Source organism: Euleptes europaea, chromosome 10, assembly GCF_029931775.1.
Source record: "Euleptes europaea isolate rEulEur1 chromosome 10, rEulEur1.hap1, whole genome shotgun sequence".
In the NCBI taxonomy this organism is placed as follows: domain Eukaryota; kingdom Metazoa; phylum Chordata; class Lepidosauria; order Squamata; family Sphaerodactylidae; genus Euleptes; species Euleptes europaea.
In genome coordinates this window covers 54,176,405-54,194,841 of record NC_079321.1, presented here as the reverse complement: position 1 = coordinate 54,194,841, position 18,437 = coordinate 54,176,405, and the positions used below count along the sequence as shown (strand labels likewise).

General features: G+C 41.2%; 1 protein-coding gene across 1 annotated transcript in view; it reads left to right on the top strand.

Moving 5' to 3' along the window:
- MDN1 (midasin AAA ATPase 1) overlaps positions 1-18,437 on the top strand; it is a 125,860-nt gene that overhangs the window by 35,618 nt on the left and 71,805 nt on the right. Inside the window, exons 26-43 of the mRNA XM_056856148.1 lie at positions 235-381; positions 1,152-1,293; positions 1,437-1,589; positions 1,949-2,081; positions 2,749-2,887; positions 3,004-3,134; positions 3,354-3,489; positions 4,491-4,620; positions 6,830-7,063; positions 8,664-8,861; positions 9,535-9,743; positions 10,405-10,527; positions 10,897-11,094; positions 12,289-12,396; positions 13,084-13,272; positions 14,313-14,402; positions 14,524-14,784; positions 16,398-16,665. Coding sequence (XP_056712126.1) covers positions 235-381; positions 1,152-1,293; positions 1,437-1,589; positions 1,949-2,081; positions 2,749-2,887; positions 3,004-3,134; positions 3,354-3,489; positions 4,491-4,620; positions 6,830-7,063; positions 8,664-8,861; positions 9,535-9,743; positions 10,405-10,527; positions 10,897-11,094; positions 12,289-12,396; positions 13,084-13,272; positions 14,313-14,402; positions 14,524-14,784; positions 16,398-16,665 — 2,989 coding nt within the window. The remainder of the gene's footprint in view (positions 1-234; positions 382-1,151; positions 1,294-1,436; positions 1,590-1,948; positions 2,082-2,748; positions 2,888-3,003; positions 3,135-3,353; positions 3,490-4,490; positions 4,621-6,829; positions 7,064-8,663; positions 8,862-9,534; positions 9,744-10,404; positions 10,528-10,896; positions 11,095-12,288; positions 12,397-13,083; positions 13,273-14,312; positions 14,403-14,523; positions 14,785-16,397; positions 16,666-18,437) is intronic.

The following is an 18,437-nucleotide window of genomic DNA, read 5'->3' as shown; positions in this document are numbered from 1 at the left end:
ATCTAGTCTAGAAAACTAACCCATTCTCCAAAAGGTTAGGTACTCCCAGCTCAGCTTTCCTGTTATTTGTTCTAGGTATCTGTTCATTGCCCATAAATGTTATATCCTGAAGAGGGATGTGTGTATTTGTAATGCACTTGAATGCATCAGATTCCCTAGGGCAAATCTTTGTTCTGTATTGCTATAAGGGAGTAGCATTTCGGAATCTGTTCTTCTTTTTTGTTTGTGTTTTAGGTGTTATCCAGAGCCTTCAGGAATAGATTTGTAGAGCTGCATTTTGATGAGTTACCAAGCTCAGAGCTGGAAACCATCCTGCACAAACGATGCCAGCTTCCACCTTCATACTCTTCTAAACTTGTTAAAGTCATGTTGGAGTTGCAGGTACTTGTCATTTTATGTTTGTCTGGTTTTTTAAACTTAAATAGTGTGAACAGGTTGGCAGGTCGGCTTCCAAGTGTGCTGTAGAATGGGAAGTTCTTGCTGAGGTTCTGAATCTGTCAACGATGGACTGATCAAAGCTTTTGAGTTCCACGTATCCTTTGATCTCTTCAGAAGGCATATTTGATTTTGTTTAGTTGGGACTCCGTAGTGGCCAAGCAAGGTCAGATTGTTATACGAGAGATATGAGCACACCTTAGAAAAGTGTGGTGTGTGCACATGCATACACATACCCACACATACAGCAGTAAAGTGTCCCCAGATCTGAAGCAGTAGGAGAAGTTGGGAGGGATCTGTTCTGTGTACTCCCTTGGTCAGGGGTTCATTGGATTGAAGATGCTTCCTTGAGGGTCAGATGAATAGTATTCTTTGGAAACTGTTCATAAACCAGCATATCATTCTGTAAACCTAGTTCACATTTTTAAAACATTGGAGTGATATCTCCCTGAAATCTGTGTTTCCTATCCTGGACTGCATATTCACTTTTTTAAAATGTGGGTGTGTGTGTGTGAGTCTCGTCGTAGCTTCCATGGGTGCCTGGAGGGATATGTTAGGTCTAACAAGAACATCAGTAATAGCTGTGTGAGGAAAAGGCTTAACGGGAAGTCATGAAGACAAGGAAGTATTGCAAAGGGAATGAACATGGGAAAACATCAGTAGATCCAGAGGACCATGGTTGATAACAATGGCTTACTTTGTCTTTATTAACCCAGTCTCATCGCAGAGGTTCATCAGTGTTTTCAGGCAAGCACGGATTCATTACACTTCGTGATCTCTTCCGCTGGGCTGAAAGGTACCGATTGGCAGAACAAAAGGAGAAGAGCTATGACTGGCTTCAGCATTTAGCAAATGATGGTGAGAATTTACTCCTTTTCTCAGCTTACTATTCTCCCTGTAAAGGCACAGCTATGAGCCCAAGTTTTAGATCGTTATCTCCGGCTTCTGAAATGGTATAGGCAAGCGTACTGACATACATATATTTGTCTTTTTGTGCCTAGGATTTATGCTTCTGGCAGGGAGAGTCAGGAAACCAGAAGAAGAGGTGGTTATTCAAGCTGTTATTGAAAAACACTTTAAGAGGAAGCTGAATCCTGACTCCATCTTCTCAGAAGAAAGTATGAAGAAGCAAATCAGTCAGTTTACAGAAGATGGTAAATTTATTCATTTGTTTAGTTTGTACTATGCACCCTCTCCCCTCAGGGAACTCGGGGTGGCTTGTGACACTTAAAAGGCAATAGATGCAAATACCATACAAATAAATAAATGCAATAAACAGCAATAAAACCAAACTGAAACATCAACTCGACAACAAATTACTCAGAGAAATTAAAACAATTGGCCAACTCCATGGTTCGTAATGCACAACAACCGCACAAAACAGAGCAACTTTACATGCCCTACAGAATGCTGGAAAATGGGAAATGTTAGTACTCGATTAAAGCTAATCTTATTGCTGACCGTTACCTCTGTGTGTGGGTAATTGTCTTTCTCCTCTCCCTCCCCTTTAAAGCATCTGCACTGATGTCTGTAATGGATGACCAGTTTGGCCATGTTGTGTGGACTCGAAGGATGACACGGCTTGCGGTGCTGGTGGGCCGAGCATTGGAGTTCGGTGAGCCTGTACTACTAGTTGGAGACACAGGGTAAACTGCTCTTTTGTTACATTATTGCTTTGTGTTGCCTTCAGAAATGGTGTGCACAGCCTTATGTGTGCAAGTGTTGCTCCTGTGAGCTGGAGCTAGTTGTGCATCTTCTGGAAAAATTATTGAAAACCTCTTTTTTAAAAAAAAATTAGTGAGACATGGTGACTGGTCATCTGGGGGTTGAATCTGCCCACTGGTATCTGGTTCCCTTTCCCTTTACGCTTCTGGAAATAGCTGTGAAGGAGAAAGCAAAAGATACCAGAGTACACACATGAAGATAGGGCAATGGGAAGGTGTTTCTAGTCTCCATGTGTATACTGGTGTGCTGGTTTCGTTCCTGAATCCATTCATTGATCAATAGGAAGGGTCAACCTTGCCTAGGTATACTCTCGTTTCTTGTCCTTCTCTTTGCCCTTTCTGTTGACAGAGAAAAGAGAGAAATTGGGTGGGGAGAGTCTGCTTTCCCCATTATTTCTGGAATGTGTGAACCATGCATTTGTGCATGTCACTTATGATAATACCCAGGTGTCACTAGCCCTCTCCTGAGAATCATAGTCACACAAAGCAAATTGTAGGAGAGTCAGCTATTCACACTTCTGTTTCACAGTGCAATTCTGAATTAGTTCCTTTCTCTAAAGCTGTTACCTTGGATTTTCTGCCTACACAGGTGTGGAAAAACAACTATTTGTCAGATGTTTGCAGCTTTAGCCAATCAGAAATTGTATTCTGTAAACTGTCACTTGCACATGGAGACATCTGATTTCTTGGGTGGTCTGCGACCAATTAGGCAGCGGTCAAAGGACAAGGTCAGTTGGTAATAAGGTATCTGATACATAACTATCAGTTTTAAAGCAAGAAATCAGTGAAAGAGATGTGCTCAGACTTGTTTGTTACTGGTTTATCCCCTCCCCCCTTCAAATAGGAGGACTTTGACCATCCTAGGCTGTTCGAATGGCATGATGGAGCCCTTGTTCTAGCGATGAGAGAAGATGGCTTTTTCCTCATGGATGAGATTTCATTAGCTGATGATTCTGTGCTAGAAAGACTTAATAGGTATGTACTAGTAACATGGTAGTTTGCATTCCTTCTTGGAGCATTAATCACAAATCCAGATTAAATCTAACTTCTTCCAGTGGCTTGGCCTACCCAGTTCCTTGTTAAACATCAGAAAATATATAGCTTCAGAATCTGCATCTGTAAATGTCTAATGTTGCATGTATATTTGAAAGCTTCCATGGGATCACATACTGACTTCTTTTTCCCCCCTTCCAGTGTTCTCGAAACTGAAAAAACACTGGTATTAGCAGAGAAAGGTAGTGAGGATGATGAAGTAGAGCTACTCACTGCAGGGAAGAAATTTCGCATTTTAGCCACAATGAATCCTGGAGGAGACTTTGGGAAGAAAGAGGTAAGAAAAACCTTATTTTGTATATTCTAGTAGCTGTCAGGATGATGCAAGATGGAATTTCATTCCATGTATTAATAAGAGGTATTTTGACAGAGCAAGAATTATGTATATGTTTTAATGCCTTCCATATTTTGTTTTAAAGATGTTTACGCTATGATTTCCGCCCCCCCATGGGGATCCAGAACAATGTACATCATTCTTACTTCCTCCATTTTATCCTCACAACATTCCTGCGAGGTAGGTTAGGCTGAGAGAGAGTGACTGAACCCAGCAAGCATCCATGGCAGAGTGGGGATTCAGATCTGGGTCCCCCAGGGTTGGTCACTCAAGACAGTACACAACGGTGGCTGTCAGCTAACAGCAGATGATCACATCTTTGTAATGAATTCCATATGTAAAGTATGTGTTTCATAATAGTACTTTCATTTGAACTTACTATCGGTCTGTTTAATTTAAAGACACTGTCTATCTTCTTTCTCTTTCTCCTGATGATTTTAAAGATTTCTGACATGTTCCCTTATAAAAAAAATTTCATTACAACATTCAGCCTCTATATTGCTGCTAGGGAAATGACAAGTTGTAGTGATCATATACAGCAACTTGGTACCTTTAGTGCACATGGCACCTCTGGAGTTTCATAAGCAAAAAAAAAAAAGACAGACCATTACAGAATTAGTTCAGATAAGATTGGTGGTTCTTTCCTGGTATACATGAAAATTGTGAATTTCAGCTTTTCAGTTCATGGAGCCAAAGTGAGCTCATATGTTCATGCCGGAGGTCTATTTGCAGAAAAAGCTATTGCAGAAAAAGTTGCTGACTTTATTGTCATAATGGATTAAGCATAATAGATTAAGCATGTTCCTTCTTTTTTTAAAAAAAAAATCTGTTAAGTCTCATGCACTATTACTAACAATTGGAAGAGTTAAGTTTCACTTAATGTTGCTCTGAGCCATAGCAGTAGTATGCTGATACTGATGATAGTTATGTACTCTTGCTTGCAGCTGTCTCCTGCCCTGCGTAATAGATTTACAGAAATATGGTGCCCACAGAGCAACCATCGTGAAGATTTAATACAGATCGTAAAGCATAACCTTCACCCAGAACTTCGTCTGGTTGGAACAAACCACAATGGTAAATCTTATCAGTGTATGTTTAACAAGTAGATTTTTTTGTGTGAGTGAGTGTGTCAGGAGAGTCTTTTGTAATCCCCAGAAGGGGAAAAACACAGGGACAATGTAGGTATTTGTCTTTCTATACTAGTGCGTTTGCCAGACTGTGCTACTAACAATAGTTGTAACTTCTGTGTAAAAAAATTCTTTCAGTGCCGGGGGAAAAAAAAAACCCTTTAAAAAATTGCTGGATGTGTTGCCGAGTCAGAGAAAGTGCTTTGGCACTGAAGTTTCTATGGTTTCGTCAGAGCATCCAGGGTTGCCTTGGAGAGGGAAACTTCTCCCTCTGAAGACTGCATACTGACTCTTTTGAGCCCAGAAGGGATTGCTCTTAAAAGAGCGAGAGTTTCTATTGTAACAAGCCGGCTTTTCAATCCACTTCAAAAAGTGAAGTTAGTTCTGACTGTCAGAAATAGCTTTATACTCGGAAGTGTTGGTCGTGGGTGTTTCCCTGAGCCGGAATAAAAAGTATTGCTGTGGAGAAGTCCTCTTATGAGGCACAACTGGAAGCTTCACTGATTTGGAATCCCACAGCACATGAAGGATGATGAAAGTGCAATTGGTGGGATTGGAGTTTTTCATTTAAGGCTTTAGTCGTAAGCACATATTGCTGGGAATAAACCCATTGAATTCAGTGGAGTTTCCATTTATATAGGATCAGGATGATGTACATTCCAGATGATGTAGTCTGAAAACCCAAATTGTGAAACTTAAATAAATTTCCTGCGGGGGGGGGGTCTAATTGTGTGTGTGTGTTTAATAATTATTTTTAAATTGCTGAATCATTTTGTCCTGGAAAGTGATTAAAAAGCAAATGTTTTATTTATTAAATCAATAGCATTATTTATTATGTGTGTGTGTATATATATATATATAATAAATAAAAATAAATTTAATAAATTTAATAATTATATTAAATTTAATATATTTATTAAATTTAATATATATATATATATATATATATATATATATATATATATATATATATATATATATATATATATTAAATTTATTAAATTCATTTATTTATTAAATTCATAGTATTCTCAAGGCAGGAGACGATAATTAAAAATAGCACAGCAGCTTTAATAAAAATGAAAGAGTAAATGCGCAGGTAGTTCTATTGCTCCCAGTGACATAATCTACAATCAAGGTACACTTTTTGAACAAACTTCCCATGTGCACAACAAAATTCTCCAAAGCCTGTTGTGTAGGGCAGAGATTCTGAATCTGGTGAACTTTGGAAGGTAACTGATGCCACAGTTTTAGAGCTATGACAAGCAGAGCTCTCGATGCAGTGGCTATTAGCCTAATGGAGAGCCACTAAATTCTTGGTACTTATTCTTAGAGTTAGGAAATTCAGACACATTGGTTTGAATTCTTTGTGTACAGAAGTGAGGGATGGTTTCAGGAGGGAGGGGTCTAGCTGCTAGGCACAGTTGCCTGTTTACTAGGTAAATTTGATCTTTCGGTATATCTAGCACATTTTTATCCCATGCATACTTGTTGGGATTTGGACCCAGATCCTAATTCGACAATAACCACTGCGCTATGTAGACTTTCATCCTTTGGCCACCAATTGAATTTATGATTGATAAGGTGCTAGCAGAAAGGGTTGTGAACATTTATTTTGGAATGAGAAAATAAGTGCAAGGTTTATCCTTTTGCATTTTATGGTTCATTGTAGATTATTTCAAAGAAAAGAGGAGGTCATGTTATATTCCCTGACCTGAATTGGCCAGGCTAGCTCAATCTCATCAGGTCTCAGAAGCTAAGCAGGCTTGGCCCTGGTTAGTACTTGGATGGAGTCCACTAAGGGATACCAGGGTTGCTACATAGAGACAAGCAATGGCAAACTACCTCTGTTTGCCTCCCTGTGGTGTGTGTGTGTGTGTGTATGTATGTATTTATTTGGTACACATGACATACGTGTCATATCTGGCCCTCATAACAAATGATTTCAACATTCCTGGTTTACATGGTTGTAATGAGACTTCTTTTAAAAATTATCTAGAAGAATCCTTTGTGTCACTAGTAGTTCATTGTGAAGGGTGTTAAAGTCTTCTGATTATTACTGCTGTATCTTCTTTTTTAAGTACCTGCAAAATTGCTTAGAGTTGTATTTCTCTTCTCTTTTGTGTCCCTTCCCCCTCCCCACTTTCTCTCCCAAGGGAGTGATATAGCAGAAGTCATGATGGATTTCATTGAGTGGGTGACGAACCAAGAATTTGGCCGCCAGTGTATTCTCAGCATCCGGGATATTTTGTCATGGGCCCACTTCATGAATGCCATGGTGAAAGAAAGTCAGTCAGACTCCTCTGAGAAATGCCAGGTGTCTGGCATCCCTCCAGTGGTATCACTTGTACATGCCGCATGTCTGGTGTACATAGATGGAATAGGTTCAGGTATGTCCGGTGTTTATCTTTTGTCTTAAAACATGGTTTAGTGATACAGTGGCTGACTAATTTTTAGGGCTGCAGTTCAACCATCAAAATCAAACATGGTAGAGCAAGGGTAGTCACCCTTTTTGTTGCTGAGCTGCTTCCTTCTGGAGGGTAAAATCCAGATCAATTTAAGTGGGGGGGGGGCTGGGGGCCCCTCTCCCTCCCATGCTGCCTCCCCCTCCCTCCAGGCGTTCCCCACCATTACTGCCAAGCATCTGATGAGGCCAGTACTTGCCTGGATTCATGAGCCCATTGGGCTTACCCTGGCCCCATCAGCTGTGTTTAATGTAAACTTTCCATGTGGGTCTTTGATTGTGATAAAGAATTCATTAATTCGTCAGCTGTTTGGTTCTGGGAGGGGGACTCTCAGCCCCTTCCATAAGTGCTGAATAGCTGATGGGGTTGGGAGCATACTGGCCTCATCAGCTCTTCTGCACCAGGAGGTAGATGCTTTCCTCCCACCCTGGTCAGCAATGAACCGCTAATGTGGAGGGAGTGGAGCCAGCGTGGTGTAGTGGTTAAGAGCAGTGGTTTGGAGCTGTGGACTCTGATCTGGAGAACTGGGTTTGATTCCCCACTCCTACCCATGAAGCCAGCTGGGTGACCTTGAGCTAGTCACACTCTCTCAGCCCCACCTACCTCACGGGGTGCCTGTTGTGGGGAGGTGGAGGGAAGCCGGTTTGAGTCTTCTTTAACTGGTAGAGAAAGTCGCCATATAAAAACCAACTCTTCTTCACAAACCACTTTTGGGGAGATGGAAGCTATTGATAGCTCACAGCCAACTGGTTGGCGACCTCTGTGCTGACTGCTAGAGAGCTTTGTTGTATTCGCCTTAGTGGTGATATGTTCTTCCCACTCTCTGCTAAACACAGGAGGTACTTGTTCGTTTTGGTAAATTTTTATTTTTCCAAACATTATACACCTTTGAAAAAAACTGTGCCTGCTGCTGTCACAACAAGCAGCCGGAAAACAAGGCACTCAAAATAGAGTGGGGGAGGTGTATAGGGACAAAAAAAAATTCCTTGCCTCACCCAGCCCTAATCCTAGGGGTCCCTAAGGAAGGAGCCTGGACGTGTAAAAAAAAAACATCTGGTTGGTCCGCCGTTCCCACTGGAAGTCCTTGATAAACACAGGAGTTTTATCTTTTTAAAATTGGCCATATGCAGCAAAAATAGCAAAGTTTGCGTTGGAGATACATGCAAGCAAGCGACCTGTAGAAGTCAGTACAGGGCAATGGTTAGCTTGTCAGATTAGGATCAGAGAGATTCAGGTTCAAATTCCCCATTCAACCTGAAAGTTTGCTGGGGGGCCTTTGGACATAACATGCTACTTCACAGCGCTGCTATGAGGAGGGGAAAGGAAGGAAGAACCAGGTATGCTCCATGGAGCTTGGAGGAAGGTGGGGGAAATTGTGGTAGGTAGATAGTGAGGTTGTGTTTCTGTGTGGCTGTGGTATGGTCTTGAACAATGCACTGAGTTTATAAAACTCATCATACCTTACTCTGCATGTATACTCCTGTTATTGATGCTTAATTTGTGTTTGGTTTTCTTATTAACTTAGGCACAATGACCTTTTCAGCTGATGTCGCTTTTCTGGCCCGTGAAAATTGTCTGGAATATTTGTGTGGAAAGCTTTCACAAATTGTGCAACTCACTGAGGGGCAGAAGAACGAACTGAGAATTTATGACCTGAAGAAGAAGAGGGAAATTGTTTGGATGGAGAACTGTGTAGGGATCCATCCATTTTTTATACCGAGAGGCAAGAAAATTCTTGTATTTTTGAGTTAACAATAACCATGGTAAAAACAAACGAGAGACCAGAAATTACTAGTCTAGATCTCCAAGGCCAAATCAGTTCATCAGAAAAGTAATATGATATAGTGATCCCAAGACTGATCTATTTCAGACTCCAGTTGGGGAATTGCACTTTTAGAGAACCACCAGTGTCTCTTCCTGCCCCCCCCCAATCCATCTGTGCACCTTGAAAGGAGGGAGAAGGCTTCTCCCCATCATCCTGTGTGTGTGTAAAGTGCTGTCAAGTTGCAGCTGACTTATGGCGACCCCTTTATGAGGTTTTCAAGGCAAGAGACTAACCGAGGTGGTTTGCCCGTGCCTTCCTCTGCACAGCAACCCTGGTATTCCTTGGTGGTCTCCCATCCAAATACTAACCAGGGCTGACCCTGCTTAGCTTCTGAGATCTGACGAGATCAGGCTAGCCTGGGCCATCCAGGTCAGGGCCCCCAGCATCCTAGCTTCTACGTTTTTCCAGGGAGGAGTTTTACATGGGATTCCCCAACCTGAAGTCTAAAGTGCTCGTGCTAGGTATCTGTTCACCTCGTCATTTTCTTTATTGGGGTAAAAATCTTACAGCAACTGGCTTAATCAGTCTGTAGTCTATCTTTTTAAATACACTTCCTTGCTCTATGTTGTAGGTCCTCTTTACCAGAAGAACAGTGTCTCAGACTATGCTCTGAATGCAAGAACCACAGCAATGAATGCACAGCGATTGTTAAGAGCCTTGCAGCTCAGCAAGCCCGTACTCCTGGAAGGCTCTCCAGGTGTTGGAAAGACCAGCTTAGTATCAGCCTTAGCAAAGGCTTCAGGAAATTTCCTTGTCAGGATCAACCTTTCTGAACAAACGGTAATCCGGCTGCTGTAATTCTAACTGAAATTGTTGGTTTTGAGAACAGGAGAAACTTTTGCCAGTTTAACACATCGGACTCTGTTTAGTCTTCAAATTCTGCTGATCAATTAGGGGTGTGACACAGGATGTTTTGGTTAGATTATTTATTAGCTTACTTATTTTATGTATACCCTGCTTTTCTCCCATGATGGGTCCCAGAGTGGCTTATATCATTCTCTACCTCTCCTCCATTTAATCCTCACAACAAACCTGTAATGTAGGTTAAGCTGATGGTGTGTGACTGGCCCAAGGACACCCAGAAAGCTTCCATGGCAGAGTGGGGATTGGGTCTCCCAGATCCTAGCCCAACATTCCAACCACTGCGCCAATAAGGTGCTGTCAGATAATTGTGCAGCTTGTTATTAGGAAGCATGTGTGTCCTTGCTCCTAATCTTTTCTTGCTATGTTTTTCAAAGTTATGAAGTACAAATTACTCAAAAATTCAGTGCGAGGGCAGCTACTTGTAGAACCAAAGTTTTTGAGAGCCAATAATAGACGGCTACAATAAGAGCCTTGATTTCTATGCTTTATTGGTTTAAAAACAACATTCCTATGTTTCTTTCTGAAGCAGTACTACATTGTATGCGTTTGAAAACTCGGTTATGTCTCCTCTTACAAGGATGTCACAGATTTGTTTGGAACAGACTTGCCCGTTGAAGGGGGCAAAGGAGGGGAGTTTGCCTGGCGTGATGGACCTCTGCTTGCAGCCTTGAAAGCGGGTCACTGGATTGTATTAGATGAGGTGAGCTTTTGGCTGCTGATGTGAGGTGTGTTGGGAGGGACCATCTGTAATTAAATCCCATTCGAATCCAGATTACCATTCATGTTTGGGGAGCAGCATGGTAAGGATAGGATTCAGCAATATAACCTTTCCCTCCTTAGCTCCTTATTGCTGCAGTAGGGAGATGGGATTCAGAGACCTCTGATGATATTGTAGTCTCACTGACGGACCCTCTGACATGTCATAAAATTGTCTACTTGATTTGAGAGGACCAAGTAGTTATTATGGATATGAGTCAAAGAGCAAACGTGGGAAGTAATTCATGTTTTTAAACTTTAATTTCTTTGAAGGGAGGATGTAATTTTTCACCTTATGGTTTTCTTCTAACAGCTGAACTTGGCTTCTCAGTCAGTGCTGGAAGGACTGAATGCTTGTTTTGATCATCGGGCAGAGATTTACATTCCTGAGTTGGGGATGAGTTTTCATGTTCAACATGAGAAGACAAAGATCTTTGGGTGCCAAAATCCCTACAGGCAAGGCGGTGGCAGAAAGGGGCTTCCTAAATCCTTTCTTAACCGGTTCACACAGGCAAGTCCATAATGTTACTTAAAGGCATGTAAGTCAGCCATCAGAAAGGGATGACATTAACAGTTTTAGAGAATCTTAATCCACAACCTAGATGACATGAATGCTTTATTTGAGGTCATTTAATGCTACTGAGGTAAATTACTGCATTGTGCTCAAATCTGGTGTTCTGGTTTAACATGTTTGAGGAGTAGCTAAAAATAACATTTTCAGCTCAAAGGCTTTATTTCTATTCCATCTCTCCAGGGAACTCACCCGAGGCAACTTACAAAATGAAACATAATAAAAACATAAAGCATCATAAAAGTTATTAAAACCCACCATGCAATCACAGCGGAGCATAAAACATGAAGCAGCTTTTAATTGGTCTTAAACATTTCTCATTCTAAAAGCATGATGATGCTTTTTGTGATGTTAATAGGATCAGTGAAAAGATGTTTGAACAATCAATTTAAGCAGAAAAGGACCTGTGATATTTAAGTGCCTGCAGTTACAGTTCTGTTGATTGTATAAAAGATTATCAGTGGCTAGCAAGTCACAATTTGATAGGCTTACGTGGCCAGTGAATTGAAATTGCATGCAACTATAACATAAGAATCTATAAGCTGCTTAGCCTCTGCTTATTTTTCCTGTAAGCTTTTGTATAGATTGCATTTTAAGCATTCAGTGCAATTGAACTTCTACATTGTGGTTAGCAATGGGAAAGAAAGGGAATTTGAGCAACAGAGGAAAGGAAGGGAGAAGTGTATGAACCTGCCAGGAACATGCAATCTTTTTAACCAGGGTTAAAGGTATGTCTGCACTGGACCTGAGTGGGGGAATGGATGAAAAAGCATGATGTTTTGCTTGGTTTTTTTTCCAGATTCCTTTCTAGTAACAACAGACAGTTTATTATTGGACAAGCAGTGGTACGGTTCACTTGAATATTCTACATGTTTGCCAAAACTGTTTGTGTTTTTCCCCCACGTTCCAACTCTGTAGTTTGAGCTCTCTAGAGAGAGGTTTTGTATTTGTTCAACACTAATACATAATAGTGTTGTGGATCAGAAATTTGTTTTGTCAACTTTTCAACATACGTTTTGACACTCCTGTTTTACTGATGTTCTTGGAAAGATGATTTGTGAGGTTGCTTGTGTCATGTGTATCGTTACATTTACATAATCATACTGAGTTTTCCAAATATTGTTGGTGGCATAGGTCTATATGGACCCCCTTTCTGCAGCAGATATGGAGTACATTGGGAACTCCCTTTTCCCTGCCATTGATGATGTGTTTATTGCAGAAATGGTTGAATTCAACAACAAGGTAGATGTACATTTCCTCTGGCTTCTTTAAATAGTGGCTGTGTGACTGATATGGTGTGGCTAGATGTTCTTGTTTTTAGTACTGGTATTGAGGGTTGTGGTAGCTTGTTAGGTATGAAGAAGAAAATAAATAGTTAGTTTCAAAAGAATAAAAAGAGCAGCAGTGCCTTAAAACGCTGCTCAGAAATTGGAATAGCCAGTTCTATGGAGCATTCAAAATATTTCCCCCAAACTCAGCATTGTGAGTGTTAATCTGGTAACAACACTTATCCTTAGTAAAATGATCTCTAGAAGTTTTTTCGGTCTGATGACATCCAGTAAGTAAATACAAACATGTAAGAAGCAATTAGTGCTAAAGCAGCCAATTATAATAGGGCATCCTCTGCATAGAATTTGTAGCTGATATTCTTGGAACAAGACGGCATGAACATTTTTTTGACCTTGAGAAAGATTCATGTCAATAATATTGTCTTCATGTCAATAATATTGACATAGTTTGTCTGCTTGTAATAAGAAGACTTCCTACAATATGAATATTCAGTAAATACTATGAATGGGGGCATCCTACTTAAAGGCGACGTTGGCCTCAAAGAGTGATAAAATAGAATATTGGATTGTTTGATGTTGCTGAAACAGTGTTGATTTGAGCACACACTCAAATATTTAATCTTCTGAACTATGTTTTCAGATTAACCAAGAGATTATGGTTGAGAAGAAGTGGGGACATAAAGGTAGTCCCTGGGAGTTCAATCTGCGTGACCTTTTTCGATGGTGTCATATGATGCTACTTGACCAATCGCCTGGCACTTATGATCCAGGCCAACACATGTTTTTGATATATGGTGAGAGGATGAGGACAGAAGCAGACAGAAAGAAGGTATGGAGCACAGAGAATGCGCTTTGGCCTGCCAGTGTTTTTTGCCAAAAGGCAGAATATAAAAATAGAGGCGGAGGGGATTCCACAGTTCTGGTGCCGCAACCAAGAAGGCCCTTTCTCAGATTGCCATTCATTTCACCTCGGATTACAGGGATACCCATCAAAGGCCTCTGAAAAGTTCCTTAAGGATAGGTTCATGTGGGAGTAGGTGATCCTTAAAGTATGTTAGTCCCAAGTTGTTAGAGGGCTTTAAAGGTAAATACCAGCAATTGGGTCCAGAAACAACCAAATGATTAAATCAGTTGAAGGTAGCAACCCTATTTGCAAAATAGTTCTGAAGATTGCTTTTCCCCCCACAACATCTTAAGGCATTACAAATTGCACTTTGATTATACACATGGGTTGGATCTGCCCAAAAAGTTGGTGGAGGGAATCTTTCCCTGCCTTCCCTTCTTCCCCCCTCAAATGGCCCGCTGTTTGTCCCAAAATGTTGTGAGAATCAGCAGAGGAGCCTTACAAGCAAAATGAGCTCCAGAATAGGGGCTGTAGTAGCAAGGGGGAGTTGTGTAAAATTGGCTCTTTTTCTCTCTTGCATCTGGAAGAGGGGGAAAGCAACCTTACGTGATTCCCCATTGTTACTGCAGCCCCAGCCCCCAACCTGTGGCCCATTTTGCTTGCTCTGCTGATCCTTGGAAAGGTGTTTCAAAAGAAACAACAGGCTGCTTGTGGAAGAGGAAGGGGGAGATATAGATTCTGCCAACACATTCCTCTGGTGATTCCGATCTGTGTTCTTGATATCAGACTAAATCAGGGGAACTGACTATGGGTCTGCCAGTCTACTTGGGCAGGCAAGGGTGCTGATGAAACACAATGGCCTATTTTTTACCAGTTTTCCAACAGTTACTGCTTTTATTTATATATATGCAGCTCCCTTCAGAGATTTCAGGTATTTGGACAATTGGGTTTGCTGTAGAAATGAGTGATGAGAGTTTAAGCATTCCTCAGAAATGTTGGCTGAATTCCTTTTTTTTCTGCTTTAGGTAGTGTCTGTATTCAAGGACATTTTTGGCCAGAATGCTAACCCATATATGGGAACCAGACAGTTCCATATCACTCGTTATGACGTTCAGGTAAGATAAAAGCAATTATGTCTTTATAGTGAATCCTTTCTGAATCTTTGCTCCCATTCCTTCCAGCCCTGTGTGCACGCGGCATAATATATTGAAGGTTTTCCCCCCCATTCTATTGAAGGTTGGTTTCTCAAGCCTCCCCCGCGCCAGCTATGTTCAGCCTCCTGGCAGAAGTCTATCATTGCTCCACCATTCCCTCCAGCCTTTGGAATCCATCATGAAATGTGTGCACATGAACTGGATGGTGATACTGGTGGGCCCTGCCTCTGCTGGCAAGACTAGTCTGGTTCAGCTTCTGGCATACCTATCAGGCCATAAGTTAAAGATCATGGCAATGAATAGTTCCATGGACACGACGGAGCTGTTAGGAGGATTTGAACAAGTAAGTGTTGTATTTACTTCAGGATAACTACTCATTGGTAAATAAAAGCAGCTCAGTTACAAGGTGCATTACATGCAAATGGAAATACTAACATTTGCAAACAAAATTTAATAGAATTATTGTAAACTAAGAACTAGTTTGTCTGCCTTTCAGAAAATGCAGGCCATTTCAGGCTAGTCTTCATTAATGTGTCTTTGTGTTATACTATCCCAGTAAATTCTGAACCATGTTGGTAGAGAATTACCTTGGTGCCCAATTGTATCTCTCTTTAAAAAAGAAAGATACAGAAGGAGGCAAAATCATCTGAGCGGCCTGTGACTGGCTGATTTGATTAATGGAAATATGTCCATGAGAAGCTATACTGACCTTCCAGTTAACAATGAAATCCTATGCAAAGTTACTCCAGCCTGTCCACGGACGTCAGTGGTCTGCATAGGATTGCAGTGTTAGAAAGTGACATGTGATTTTCCTGCAGCAGCAAGCTGTCCTTGACCCTTATGCTGATTACCCATTTGGAGGAATGGGGAGGTCAAATTAAGGTTCCTGTTTTTCCTTATTGGAAGAGATAGCTAGGAAAGGTTGTATGAGGATTTATTCTTCTACTTCCTCCAAACAAGTGATTGACAAGCAGCACAGACAATCAGTTGGACACTGTTGCTTCTTTTGAACGGCCCTTATAATCCGTTTGAGCAGCCAGTTGCTAACGGATTTTTGGTGTCATTTCAGACATGACCATTTTGGCTCCCAGTTGCTAACAGATTTTTAAAAAATCTTTTCAGATAAAGAAAATGTCTCGTAGGCATCCCAGGGCTCAGCCATTAACTGCTTTCTCCCATTTTCAGTTCTTCCTTACACTTCTGAATCACCGCAGAGTGCCGTTTAAAATGTCTGGAGTGCTTTCAAAAGGACCGCACTCCTTCCCCACCCCGCCCCCCAGCCTTTTTTCGTGGATTGCTATGATGGTCTAGTGCTATGGTGCTATAGCACTAATCTTAGAACGTTCCACACACAAAAAAGCCGCAAAAGAACACACCATGAAAAAAGTCAAGGGGGAAAGCACGGCACTGTTTGAAATGGCCAAAGTGCTTCAGAGCAGCTCATAGACGGATTGAAATGAGCTGTATGAAACACCTGTCCCTGTGTCTCTTAACTCAGAATTGGGCCAACAACGGATAAAATCCGGTTTAGAATGGTAATCTGAAAGGGGCCTGTGAATGTGGTTCCTAATTTACTCCTGGGAGTTGTATTCAGAGCACCTATTTGCAAGCACATGTCACAAACCTGTTAGGGAATTTGTGCTTTTCTGCAGACATCATCGTTACTGGACAGGGGTGACTGTATTTTCTGAAGGAAAACCCAAAACATAGAAAACATTGGAGATAGACTCTATGGCAGCATGCATTCACTAGCTGCAGGAACCAAAACTAAGTAGTCTCTAAACATCAAATTATTTGCCTGTGGTGTTTAATTAAGGGATTAAAATATCCCCAGAGCATTAGCTCTGTTGTAAGCAGTGTAGGGTTATTTCTTACTTATTTGGCCAATGACATGGCCGAAGAATTAAGTAATGTTAGTGAGTCTAGTGATAACTAATTCTAACAAATGTCTCATAGGTTGATATCATTAGGCCTTGGAAGAGTTTGCTGGAGAAGGTGGAAAACGTCGTGACCACACTTCTAAGAGGGAGCCTCCTCCATACGACTATCCACTCAGATGACGTCGAAATTGTGTTACGTGCCTGGAGCAATTTCATTCTGAATTTCAAGCCCAAATCCCTGGGAGAAGGGAATCAAAACCTCACCGAACTAGTGACTAAATTAGATGGACTGCTTCTGCTGGTCCAACGGCTAAACAACAGGGCCAACACCTACCCAAGGCCAGGTATGTGTGGACACCATAGGAAATGATGCAAGGTGTTTTCATGGAGAAATTCTGGCTTAGGTTTGTCTCAGTTGACTCTGTTCTATAAATTTTTGGAGGGCTCACACATTGATGGTGATGTTCTTCCATAAACTAAGCTGTAGTTAAGGTTAGTTTGAAAAGCCAGTTTAAGTAAGCAGTCGTAAAAAACAAATGAGGAAGTCCCTGTACATGTAAAAGCTGTGTGTGGACTCGGGAGTTTTACCATGGTGCCCAGTAATCTGAAAGCATTTGTTGTATAACAATCAAAGAGAGTTGATGAAGTGAGATTTGTCATTTGTTTCAAAGTTAAGTGCCTAGTAATAGTGACGGTGACTGAGGCTCCTTTAGATTCTGCCGTCTTCTGGAGGAACCAGTGAGGCGGGGCCTCTCTGATGCAACAGCCAGCCAGGAGAGGATATTGCATAGCATTTAATAATACATTTTTCCATTTTGGAAGTCATTTTGAGATGCTTTAATGTCGAATAGCAATGAATAAATTATCACCTATGACCCTTCCAAGTAGGTTCAGTTGCCAGAAGTAAGACCATTTTTTAAAAGGTTTGATTATGTGGCCATTCTTCCTTAAACACTACTACAGGAACGGGAACTATTCCTGGGTGACCACTAACTAACTGGCTGGCTGGCTGGCTGTATGTATAATCTGCCTTTGTCACTGAGACAGATTACACAATGTAAATCAATATAATCAATAGGATAATATAATAAAGAGTGTAATGGGACTAGGAATTTAAAATGGAGTTGTCCTCTGAACAAAGCATACAGTTTAAGCTTGATATGTTAAACAATACAAAACATAGTATTACTTCAGCAGTGACACCATACATTTTCCTGGTCCACCATGTGTTCTGATTTAAATAATAGTGGGTTCAAAAAAAAGACACGTTTAGAATGTTTATTTACAAGACTGTATACACAAGGAATGAAAGCAAAGGTGCCATAACCTTCTCTCCTGACCTTAGTCCATCCCCTCTAATAGTCCATAGGCTGGATCCAGCACAAAATTTCTGCTTGCACTAGAGCTGTTGTGCAGTTGGAAACACAAGAACAAGTTGGTGGTAGTCACTTATGCCAAGTAAGATTTATTGTATCACAACTTGTGTTTCCCTTGTACAAGATCTTGTGCAACCAATTTATGGGCACTATAATATGTAGGGAGGAAAATGCTTGGTGTTGCACAGAATCTCGTGCAAGTAGAACTGTGCTAAGTCTGTTTATGTTTCAGCTTGCATGTTGCTGGATCCTCTGTGTGTGTGTGTGTGTGTTCTGATCCCTCTTCATATATCTTTTTAAATTAAGAGAGCTTATCTCATGAAAAAAATTGAGATAAGCTTACTCAAGCAAAGAGATGGGGGGTGGGGAGGAGCATGGACTACTGGAAAGAAAGGAGAGCCCCGCACTGGAACCACCAGAGAAACATTTGTCAATTACTGTGAATTTTCATTCTGGCTTGTTTTGGGGTTAGAACAGTCTATCCTTCCCAAAGAAAAAAATGGACAGTTTTTGTGTGTGTAAAGGTCCCCTGTGCAAGCACCAGATCATTCCTGACCCATGGGGTGACGTCACATCCCGACCCGTTTAGTAGGCAGACTTTTGTTTTACCGGGTGGTTTGCCAGTGCCTTCCCCAGTCATCTCCCCTTTACCCCCAGCAAGTTGGGTACTCACTTTACCAACCTCTGAAGGATGGAAGGCTGACTCAACCGTAAGCTGGCTGCCTGAAACCAACTTCCGT